The 12879-nt window shown below is 36.2% G+C and overlaps 1 protein-coding gene across 1 annotated transcript in view; it reads right to left on the bottom strand.

Annotated features, from left to right (window-relative positions):
* LOC140977653 (uncharacterized) overlaps positions 1-11239 on the bottom strand; it is a 34153-nt gene extending 22914 nt beyond the window's left edge. The window contains exon 1 of the mRNA XM_073442397.1: positions 10938-11239. Within this exon, the coding sequence (XP_073298498.1) occupies positions 10938-11239 (302 nt within the window). The remainder of the gene's footprint in view (positions 1-10937) is intronic.
* Positions 11240-12879: the final 1640 nt, after the last annotated feature.

Raw genomic sequence — 12879 nt, 5'->3', positions numbered from 1 at the left:
GTTTTAAATACTAATAATAATAGTAAAAATAATAAATATAATAATTGTAATTACTATTATTTTTTATGTTCTAATAGATAAAAAAATTTCTAATAGATCGAAAAATATTAATTTAATAGATAAAAAAAAGAAACTATAAATCGAAATCTCATCCGTCTCAAAAAATATGCAAGATCGAAACCGTTTTTCGGGTTCGGTTCCAAAACTTAGAACAGAACCGATGACTTATGGCTTAGTCCTGATTTCTACGTCATAAATTGTTTTTTTTTAAAAAATAAAAATATAATTAAAGCGAAATCAGTATTGTAAAATCAAGGCAAAATGTCAATCCTCTTTTAATAATATTTGAAAAATAAAAATGGAAGGTTGAATTTAATTTAGTTTATATAAATAAATGAGGTTAATGTATAACATAAAATTTAAGATTATTTTATGATTTTCGGTTATGATTCAACTTAGTTTCGGTTATGGTTCTGGATTTTTTTTTTTAAAAAAATAATAATAAAGACAACCACATTAATTAATCCAATATCCACCACTTTCTTTATGTTCTAATAGATAAAAAATTTCTAACAATATTGTGATATATACAGTAACTTAAATAATAATAGTACAAAAATATTAAATGATATATATATTTATTTATCATTATAAGAATATTATTATTATTTAAAACAATTATGATTTAAAACACTATCACAATTATTGTCACTCACTCACCCCCTACAAAATTATATATAAGAGAGGTATGTATATTTGCAAATGTATGGAATTAGTCAAAATCAGACCAAAAGTAGGACCCGTGGCACACTGCCACGGATTCTACATTTTTTTTTATTACTTTTATTTAGTAATAAAATATATATATATATATATAATTTAATAAATATCCGGATAACACTGTCAGAATCCGCAAGAGCATTTTCCGGATTGTTATAGTTTTGTAAAACTTTTGAATTTGCAATATTTTTATAATTTTTTATTTTATATATATTATTTTTAAAAAAAGTTCCTGAATTCTGCTTCTATTTCCTAGAGTTCTAAGTTCTGCTTCTGGTTATCTAAGAACTTTCCGTTAGCTGAAGATTACTGCTTTTATTTTGCTTAAAGATCTGCTGATTTTAAGTCTCATTGCCCATCGCCACAATTAAGTTATGTCTAACAGAAAATAAAAATGACATAAATTAAAACACATATATACAGCGTAGTTGTGATTGTGGCTCACATCTTCCTCTGATTTTACTTTCAGTAACGGCTTCAACGCCTTTTATGAGTCGAGGATATGCTTCCCATCCAATTTTCTTATAAATTGGCAAACAGGGTCTTTTAACGTCAGATTCCCGAGACGAAATTGTATATATATAATTACTTATCTAAACAGATATGCGTTACTACAGTAGGATCATTATAAGGCTGATTCCACCATCCATATTGATATTCCTCATGTTGAAATTGCCACCATAGTTTAAGAAGTTCATTTCGCACGTACCCACTAGAATGCGTATCAAGAACCTCTAGGAAATTATCCAAAGGCTCTTTACTCAGACCATTCTTAATGAATAAAATTTTATCTTCTATATTTATTGATGTCATTCCAACATTTTTGCATTTCCCTTTACAAATACACCTTGCACATTTATGACATCCACCTATACTTTTAGCTCTTCGCTTCTTGGCATATGTGCTTTTACCAAATCCTGGCATATGTCTTATTATTATTTCACTTGCTTCCCCAACCAATCGGACTTTTGCTTCAATTATCAATCGGATATCATTTGGTATGCCATAATACATCATCAACCTTAGTCGCTCACATCTAACTTTATAAATTTTTTTCAACGCATTATCAAGTAAACAAGCAAAATATTTATGAAGATTCACAATACAAGCATCTATATTATTATTATTATTATTATTATTATTATTATTATTATTATTATTATTATTATTATTATTATTATTATTATTATTATTATTATATATTTCAATTATTTTGGGTAAACTGAAAAAACGACTTAGATAGTCACGGAGTACCGTTATTCGCTACTTAACCGGGAAATGAACTAGAATCTGCAAAAACAAAATGAAAATATCAAACAACTATTGTGGATCATATAAAGGCATAAAATCATCATTAAGAATTTCATTTTCTATAAAAGGCTTAAGTCTTTGCCCATTAACTTTAAACACGTCCTTATTTTTAGGATTTTCAATATCAACAGCACCATGAGGATAAACAAATTTAACTATAAATGGTCCTGACCATCTCGATCTTAGTTTTCCTGGAAATAAATGCAAACGAGAATTATAAAGTAAAACTTTTTGTCCAATTTCAAATGACTTTCTCATAATATTTTTATCATGAAAGGCTTTAGTTTTATCTTTATAAATCTTTGAATTTTCATATGCATCATTTCTTAATTCTTCTAGTTCATTTAATTGCAATTTTCTTAATTTAGATGCATCATCTAAATTAATATTAAATGCTTTAATTGCCCAATAAGCTTTATGTTCAAGTTCAACCGGTAAATGACAATGTTTACCAAAAACTAACCTATATGGTGACATCCCTAATGATGTCTTAAATGCAGTTCTATATGCCCATAATGCATCAGTTAATCTTAAAGACCAATCTTTTCGATTTGGATTAACTGTTTTTTCTAAAATTTGTTTTATTTCTCTATTTGCAAGTTCAACTTGACCATTACTTTGAGGATGATATGGGGTAGAAACTTTATGTGTAATGCCATATTTTCTTAACAAAGAAGAAAATGATTTATTTATAAAATGACTTCCCCCATCACTAATTATTGCTCTAGGTATTCCAAATCGACTAAAAATATTTTCTTTTAAAAATTTTATAACAACTTTATGATCATTAGTTCTACATGCAATTGCTTCAATCCATTTTGAAACATAATCAACAGCGACTAAAATGTACGTATATCCAAAAGATAATGGAAATGGACCCATAAAATCTATCCCCCAACTATCGAATATTTCAATAATTATGATTGGATTTAAAGGCATCATGTTTCGTTTTGAAATTGATCCCATCTTCTGACAGTTTTCACAAGATTTGCAAAATAAATGCGTATCTTTGAATAAAGAGGGCCAATAAAATCCACATTGTAAGATTTTTGCAGCTGTTTTATTGGATGAAAAATGACCTCCACATGCTTCAGAATGACAAAATTTAATAACATTACTTACTTCATTGTCGGGTATGCATCGTCGAAAAATTTGGTCAGGACAATACTTAAACAAGTAAGGATCATCCCAATAAAATTTTTTAACTTCTATCAAGAATTTATTCTTATCCTGTGAATTCCAATGAGAAGGCATTTTATTTGTCACAATAAAATTTACAATGTTAGCAAACCAGGGCATAATAGTAGCATAAAACAACTGATCATCTGGAAAATTTTCATTTATTGGTATTTCATTATGAGATGATTCAGTCATTATTCTAGATAAATGATCGGCTACGACATTTTCTTTTCCTTTTTTATCTTTAATTATAATATCAAATTCTTGTAACAATAAAATCCACCGTATTAATCTTGGCTTAGCATCTTGTTTATTTGATAAATATTTTATGGCAGAATGATCAGTGTACACAATAGTAGTAGAACCAATTAAATAAGATCGAAACTTATCTAATGCAAATACTACTGAAAGTAATTCTTTTTCAGTAGTTGAATAATTTATTTGGGCACTATTTAAGGTTCTACTAGCATAATAGATTGCATACGGTTTTCCTTCTTTTCTCTGTCCTAACACAACTCCTATAGCATAATCATTTGCATCACACATTAATTCAAATAGTAAAGACCAATCTGGAGGTTGTAAAATAGGTGATGTAATTAAAAGATTAATTATTTTTTAAAAAGAGTTTTCACATTTCTGAGTCCATTCAAATTGTGTATCTTTTGTTAAAAGATTCGAAATTGGTTTAGATATTATGCTGAAATTTTTTTTAAACCTTCTATAAAAACCTGCATGACCCAAGAATGATCGAACTTCTTTGAACTTTTTTGGTGATGTTAAATTAGCAATAACATCAACTTTGGCTTTATCAACTTCAATTCCTTTTTCAGATATCACATAACCTAACACAATCCCAAATTTAACCATATAATGACATTTTTCCCAATTTAAAAAAAGATTTTTTTCTTCACATCGTTTTAATACTTCTTCTAGGTTTTTAAGACAATTTTCAAATGAGTTTCCAAAAACAGTTATATCATCCATAAAAACTTTTACAAATTCTTCAATCATATCACTGAAAATACTTAATATGCATCTTTGAAAAGTATCCGGAGCATTACATAAACCAAATGGCATTCTTTTAAATGCAAAAGTTCCGAATTTTACTCGAAAAATCTGACTGATCATGCTGACCATTTGAGAATTGTATTGAGAACTCTGAGAGCTGAGAAATTGTATGAAAAGCTATCAAAATGTGAATTTTTGCTGAAACAAGTTGTATTTCTGGGGCACATTATATCTAGAGATGGTATTTCTGTTGATCCTAGCAAAGTTGAAGCTGTGATCAATTGGTCTAGACCAACACCTGTACCAGAGATACGCAGTTTTATGGGTTTAGCGGGCTATTACCGTCGATCCATCAAAGATTTTCCAGTATTGCTAAGCCAATTACTCAGTTAACTCAGAAGAATACGCCATTTGTTTGGTCAGAGGCATGTGAGTCAGTTTTATAGAGCTGAAGAAGAAATTAACCATTGCTCCGGTGTTGACTATCCCGTCAGGTACTGGTGATTTTGTTGTTTATTGTGATGCTTCTCACAGAGGATTAGGTTGTGTTTCGATGCAGCGAGGACATGTTATTGCATATGTCTCGAGACAATTGAAACCATATGAGACTCGCTATCCGATTCATGTTCTTGAATTGGCTGCTATTGTGTTTTCATTGAATAGCTTGAGACACTATCTACATGGTGAGAAGTTTGAGATTTATTCATATCACAAGAGCCTGAAATATTTATTTTCATAGTCAGAACTGAATATGAGGCAACGAAGATGCCTTGATTTACTGAAAGATTTTGATTGTGAAATCAAATACTATCCGGGGAAGTCAAATGCAGCAGCTGATGCACTGAGTCGAAAGGAATGTTCTATATCCTTATCGACGATTGGTGTTTCGTCGAATTTGATTGAAAATTGTTGCTTGTCTGGATTAGTATTTGAAACAAATTGCAAACCGTTGAGACTTTGTGCTATTCAAGTTGAACCAGAACTGATTATAAGAATTAAAGAAACACAGAAAGGCGATCAGAATATTCAGGACTCGATTATGATTTTTTAGATCAGGGCATCAATCAGAATATCAGGTTCGTGATGATGTGTTATATGTGAATAATCGTCTTGTTGTGCCAGATGTTTCAGATTTGAAACATCAGATTTTGACAGAAGCACATTGTAGTCGTTTTAGCATTCACCCTGGTGGCAGAAAGATGTATAATGATCTGAAGAAACAGTTTTGGGGGAAATAGATGAAATAAGATATTGCAGATTTTGTATCCAAATGTTTGAATTGCCAACAGGTGAAAGCAGAAAGAAAGAGACCAGGAGGGCTATTGCATAGCTTATCTATTCCAGAAAGGAAATGAGATCTTATTTCCATAGATTTTGTGACGAAGCTACCACGATCCTTCTGAGGTTGTGATGCTATTTGGGTCGTTATTTACAGATTGACCAAATCAGCATGTTTTATTCCATACAGAATGACATACAGGCATGACTAGATGGCAGATATTTATGTCAGAGAAGTGGTCAGATTGCAAGGAGTGCCATAGTTGATCGTATCATATCGTGATCCTCGATTCACTTCACACTTTTGGCACAGCTTGCAACAGGCTTTAGCTACGAGATTACATTTGAGTACTGCATATCATCCTCAGACAGACGGGCAGTCAGAGAGGACTATCCAAACATTAGAGGATATGCATAGAGCTGTGGTGCTAGATTTTGGCACTAATTGGCAAGATTCTTTACCATTATGTGAATTCTAATACAACAACAGCTATCAGACGAGTATAGAGATGGCTCCGTTTGAAGCGTTGTACGGCAAGAAGTGCAGATCCCTTCTCTATTGGGATGATATCTCAGAAATACCTGAACTTGGACCTGATATGATCCGAGATATGACTGAGAAAGTGAAGCTGATTCAGCAGAGAATGGAGACAGATCAAGATAGACAGGCCAAATATGCGAATATCCGACGTCGATCGTTAGTATTTGAGGCAGGAGACAGAGTATTTCTAAAGATTTCTCCTTTCCGAGGTGTTGTCAGATTTGGCAAGAAAGGGAAGTTGTCTCCATGATACATTGGTCCGTATGAGATTCTGGAGAAGATCGGTGATCGTGCTTATCGACTTGCCATTCCTCCCTTCTCTATCTGGAATACATGATGTCTTTCATGTATCTATGCTACGGAAATATCTTCCTGATGCTTCTCATATTCATCGCCAGACGAGGCCGAACTTGACGAAACTCTGAGTTATTTTGAAAAGCCAATTCAGATTCTTGATCGTAAAGAAAAACAACTCAGAACGAAGACTATTCTGCTGGAGAAAGTTCAGTGGAGTCGTCATGGCATTGAAGAAGCTACGTGGGAGACTGAATCAGATATGAGACAGAAATTTCCAGAGCTATTCCACTGATGTGAGTTTCTTATTTAGTTTCTGGTATGTTTTTGTATATTATATAATTTGATTGCATGCAATTTCGGGGACGAAATCCTGTCTTAGAGGGGGAGAATTGTAAGGCCTGAGATTATATCACTATAATCAGATATTGATTAATTTACAGTATTGCAATTAATGAAGAATTCAGGGGCTAAAGTGCAAGAAATGAAAGTGAGTAGGAAAGCAAAGTGGCGGACAGAACTCGGCGCGCATATGCGCGGAGCCGGGCAAGAATATGCTAGGCTGAGTGCCGAGACAGAACGTTTCGCGTATATGCGTGGAGATGGGGCGCGCATATGCGCGAGCATGTGTACAACAAAAGTGCGAGAACAGAGAGTCTCGCGCATATGCGCGAGCAGCTGAGATGGTTATGCGCTGAGACAGTAGGTCTCGCGCATATGTACGAGACGTGCTGCATAAGAGATGAGCCACATGTCTTTGGGCATGCATGATATATATAATAAGTCTCATTTCTTTCAGACTTTCAGACTTCCAGCCAAGAAACCGAGAGAATCCAGTGCTCATTTCTCAAGCTTCTTCGTACAGTAGAAAATTGATTGTGGAAGATCCGATTAATAGATTTTCGATCCGAACACAGTACCGTGCTCCTCTCGTCACGAACTTCAGAAGGACGTAAGTTTTAATGATTTCTAGCATGGTTCGAAATTTATATGTTGGGGAAATCATGATTTGAGCTATATTATGTGTTCTAGAGATATTAGACATCATAGAATCGAAAACAGATCGAAGAACGGATTCTATATTAAATTGTTATTATTTTTCAGATTATGTTGATTGGGAGTTTTCAGATTCTTGAGATTATGAATTGTATTGGCTATTGGTTATGAATTGTAATTTTTATTTCGTGTTGTCTGAGTTGTCGGAGATATCAATATTGTGTCGTTATGCCGTTGAAATTGAGATAAATTGATTAGTGATCAAAGCAAGCCTTGATTTGAATTGTATATGATGGGGTGCTCTTGAATGTCATTACAGATTGGTAGTAAAGGCTTCGAACTCGAGAGTTTAACTTCAGAACCAATAGAATAACGAGCAGAACTACGAAAAAAAGGGTATAAATCAATGTTAAATCGAGATTGATGACTCGAGTCAGATATGACCCGAGTTTCCCAAAACCACATACTTTATTGTCATTATTTTCATATTTAAACTCTTGACATTGATTGCTTGCTCTATTGATTTCTAGAAGCATGAAATTAGAAATAGATTGTGACAGAGTCTTTGGCAGAGGTGCCAAGTTACTGGATGTTTGGTTTATATCGATGGGCTTAGGAAGCAGATCAGCTCCTATTGTAGACACTCGATATAGTATACCGATGTCCAGGAATAGGAATGTATCACCACCTAGCAGGGGATTGTAGGTGGGAGACTGTTGCATTCTTATTCAGATCGGGATCCCTAGATTAGAGTCGAGTCAGAGATTAAGAGTCAAAGAGTTTGATTGATAGATTTGTATCGATTTATGTTCCGTAGATTACGATACATGTTTTATAAATTGTTTCCGCTTTCGTATATTTTTATATGAAATGCATGTATACATTGTTTATACTGAGGATGTATTTTTCACCGGAGTTATCCGGCTGTTTTTGTGTTTGAATGTGTGCATGACAATAGGTGGGACATGATCAGGGTCGAGAAGAGGATGACATATTAAGATTAGAGTGGTGATTCGAACTTAGAGATAGATCTAGTTATTCACTACTTGATACTGTAGTTGATAAACACTAGTGTGTATGATTTTCTTTTAAACATGTTTGTATCATGTTGTAGCTATTGAACTTGATCTTGTTCAATAAATAAAATGAAGCATAACTTGTTATAAGATTTTATACACTTGTTATGATGGGTTCACCTTTAATGCAAAAAAAAAATTTGCGAAAATTTGCGACCTACTTTATTTAATTGATCGATTTAATCCCAAATGAATGATTAAGAAATGAATTAGCGTCCGGGTCTACACATGACCTCTACGGATTCGGTCTAGCAAAGGAGACTAGACTGTCAGATTAGACAGCTTAGGATCACTGCCCTTAGAATAAAACTCTAAACCAAACCTCTGAATCTCTGATTGAAGAGATCTCTGCACCGACAGTTGTGCTAGACTACAACTTTTCTGCTCAAAGCATCTGCCACAACATTAGCTTTCCCTAAATGATAGCTAATTTCACAATCGTAGTCCTTCACTAACTCCAACCACCGTCTTTATCTCATATTAAGCTCTTTCTGCGTGAAGAAATACTTGAGACTCCTATGATCACTAAATATCTGGCATTTTTGTCGTACAAATAATGTCTCCATATCTTCAACTCAAAAACAACGACAGCAAACTCGAGGTCATAAGTCGGGTATTTCTTCTCGTGCATCTTCAACTGTCTGGAGGCATAAGCTATAACCCGACCATGCTGCATCAAAAATGCACCTAAACCGAGCTTAGAAGAATTGGTGTCCAACACAAAATTGCCTTGTCCCGATGGCATGGCTAACATTGGCACTGAAATAAGAGCTTGCTTCAAAGTAACGAAACTCTTCTGGAAATCATCACTCCATACGAATTCAGCATTCTTCTTAGTCAACGAAGTGAGTGGCACTGCAATCGAAAAAATCCCTGAATAAATTTTATGTAGTAGCCTGCTAAGCCTAGGAAATTGCGAATTTCTGACGCAGTCTTCAGCTCTACCCATTTCCTAACTGCTGCCACCTTAGCTGGATCCACCTCAATGCCACTACTAGATATTATATCACCCAAAAATGCTACCTTCTCCAACCAGAATTCATACTTACTGAATTTTGCAAACAACTTGCGACTCTGCAAGACCTGCAAAACTGTACCCAAATGCTAACTGAGCTTCTCATGGCTCTTCGAGTAGATAAGAATGTCGTCAATGAACACTATGACGAAATGATCTAGGTAGGGCTGAAATACTCGGTTCATGAGGTCCATAAAAATCGTTGGAGCATTTGTCAGTGCAAACGGCATCACTAAGAACTCGTAGTGCCCATATCTGGTTCTGAAGGCTGTCTTATGAGCATCTGCATCTTTTACCTTCAGCTGATGATAGTCTGATCGTAGATCTATCTTAGAGAACACTGTAGCTCCCTGCAACTGATCAAACAAGTCCTCGATCCTCGGTAGTGGGTATTTATTCTTGATCGTCACCTTGTTCAGTTCTCGGTAATCGATACACAACCTTATGCTCACATCTTTCTTTTTTACAAAGAGCACTGGTGCGCCCCAAGGGGAGAAACTAGGGAGGATGAATTTTTTGTCTAGGAGCTCCTGAATCTGCTGTTTGAGCTCAAACATCTCAGCTAGAGCTAAACGGTACGGTGCCTTAGATATTGGCACAGAGCCGGGCATAAGGTCAATGGAAAACTCCACTTCTCTCTAGTTGAAGGCCTATGACGTCATTAGGAAAAACTTCAGGAAAATCTTTGACTACTAATACATCATATATCGACGGAGTGGGTACGTCATGTGCGGAAATAATACTGGCCAAGAAAGCCTGACACCCCTTATGAATAAGTCTCTGTTTCTGCATGCAAGAGATTATGCGAGGGAAACTCCTCCATTTATCCGGCTCAAAGAGAAACTGCTCCATGCCCAACGGTCTTACCAACAATGATATTTTCTAAAAGTCAATAAGAACTTTGTTCTTCGTCAGCAAGTCCATTCCCAAGATAATATCAAATTCTTGCATCGGCAACACAATCAGATCGGCATACACTAGGTGGCCCTGCTGTTCAAGATCTATGTCTCTGAACACGCTAGTAGCTGATAACTCTTCTCCTGATGGGACTGTCACTGAATAGCTCACATCGAGTCCAATAGACTTGACATCCAAATGATTAGAAAATGTCTCTGAAATAAAAGAGTGAAGGGATTGGAATCTATCAGGGCCATCGTGGCTACCCTCTTCATAAAAATATTTCATAAGAAACGTTAGCACAATACACAAAAACTTATATCCCAAATACAAATCTTAACCTCAAGTATAGTTGGAAATTTCTATCCCAAGTTACCAAAAATACGAAACAGCACACTAATAATCCCAAAATAAATTCAATACATGCATGGCAAAAATAATACGGTGTGGAATTAAATAAGTTACCAGTCAACAGGGTCGTGTCAGGGTTCGCCTCCTTTGCCTACATGGCGAACACTCTCTCCTAGGTCGGCTGTCTCCACTGCGAGCAGTCCTTTAGCACATGATCGCTGGCTCCACACTTGAAGCACTTGCCTGATCCCCATAAACACTGTCCCGCATGCTGGCGGTGGCACTTCGGGCATACTGGGTGCTCACCGGGCCTCTGAGGAGCCCTCTTCTGCAGAATAGGACCCTTGCATTTCGGCGGTCCCTGATACGGCCTCTTCCCCTGCTATCCCTGGAAAGGCCTCTTAAGCTGCTGCTGCTACGGAGGTGCCTGATAGGGCCTTCTGCCCTGCCATTCGTTCTCAATGTCTCTCTAATCCTGTTCTGCCGCCAAGGTTCTCGACACGGCGATTGCATAAGTAGTAGGACCAACAATTCTCAAATCACGGCGCAAGATCGGCCATCATCCATCAATAAAAAGCATCAGCTTCTCCCGAGCATCATTTGCAATTAAGGGCACAAAGTGACACACCCTCTCAAACTTCCTTACAAATTCTGCCACGCTGCTGTCTCCCTGTCGCAACGTCATGAACTCCCTGGTGAGGCGGGAGCGTACATCCTCAGAGAAGTACCTGGAGTAGAAAACCACTTTCAAACCATTCCATGTCAGTGTTCGCAAGTTCACTGACACTGATGCGCTTTCCCACCAAAGTCTAGCGTCTCCTGTCAGAAGAAAAGTGGCACACCGGACCCTGTCTGCATCCTTCAGCTCCATAAACGCAAAAATTACCTCGATGGACTTAATCCATCATTCAGCTATCATCGGGTTATTAGTCCCTGAGAACTCCTTTGGGTCCATTCTCTTGAACCTTTTATAAAATTCCTCTGGTCTGGGCCTCGCCCCTGTATCCACTGCAGCATTGTTCCCTGCAAACTGTGCGAAGAACTGGGTCATCCCTGCAAGCATCTGAGCCTGCATATCTGGCGGTGGACGAGGAGGAGTGGCCCTCTCCCCATCCTGAGGCATACTGTTCCACGCACAATCCTACGTCTGGGAAGCATACTGTTCCTGTGGGGCCCCAGGTCCGACATCTAATATTAATAATTATAAATGTTACAAATCAAATGATTGAGTAAAATACATAATCAGTGATTCACAAACCAACATAAATATCGTTAAAATAATTTAAAGATCTCAAATACTTGAAATATAAATTTTAACATGCCAAAATAAAGTAGTGAATCAAAGAAATCCAACATCACCACATAGCTCCTAAGACACGAGAATCCCACTCTAACTCGTATCTCCTCGCCTGGAGCTGGACTCTGGCATCCCAAGCCTCGCCTCACCTACCGTCAAGCACATGAAAACAAGAGTTAGCCGACGTGCCGGTGAGTATAAATCCAGTATGATACAATCAATAACATATGAGATTTAAAATGACAAATAGTTCATATAATTTCATAAAGATGCAATATAATGCAATGCATGATCAGAAGCTGTGGGCTATCAATAAATCTCAAGATCAAGTGAATCATCTGGTCATAGGGTACCCAAGGGAAGAGAATCCCCCAGCAACATCCACCGACTCATCCGCTCGGGGTGGGTTGCTGTGTTCTACAATCTCAGGACTATGGTGCGCCTATAGAGAGTGTTCAGGCCATAGCAGCGACCTCAGCATACACTATGCCAACTCAGCTATAGCCCCATACGTCCAACAAATCAATAATTCAAAGCGACATTCGCCATATCAAATCTGAATCGAAAGTGTCTCAATATGCAATGTAATGATGCAATTCAACATCATAATCTCGATATCATAATACTCATCTCAAGACAACAATCATCATCAAGTCACAAATAATTCATCGAGTCATAGAATTTTCAAATTAAAATAAAAATGATACTTTTACCCCGTATGTTACCGACCGTAACATACCTTTCAAATATTACCAAAAGGAGATCGAAAGGTGTAGTCGAGAAGTCTTGAATCTTTGAAGTATACTATAACTCAAGAACTCGGTTCATTTATCAAAATAGAGCCGTTTTTGTACAA

Source organism: Primulina huaijiensis, chromosome 5 (assembly GCF_012295235.1).
Source record: "Primulina huaijiensis isolate GDHJ02 chromosome 5, ASM1229523v2, whole genome shotgun sequence".
NCBI lineage: Eukaryota > Viridiplantae > Streptophyta > Magnoliopsida > Lamiales > Gesneriaceae > Primulina > Primulina huaijiensis.
Note: the sequence above shows the minus strand (reverse complement) of the source record. Positions and strands in the feature narration are given on the sequence as shown.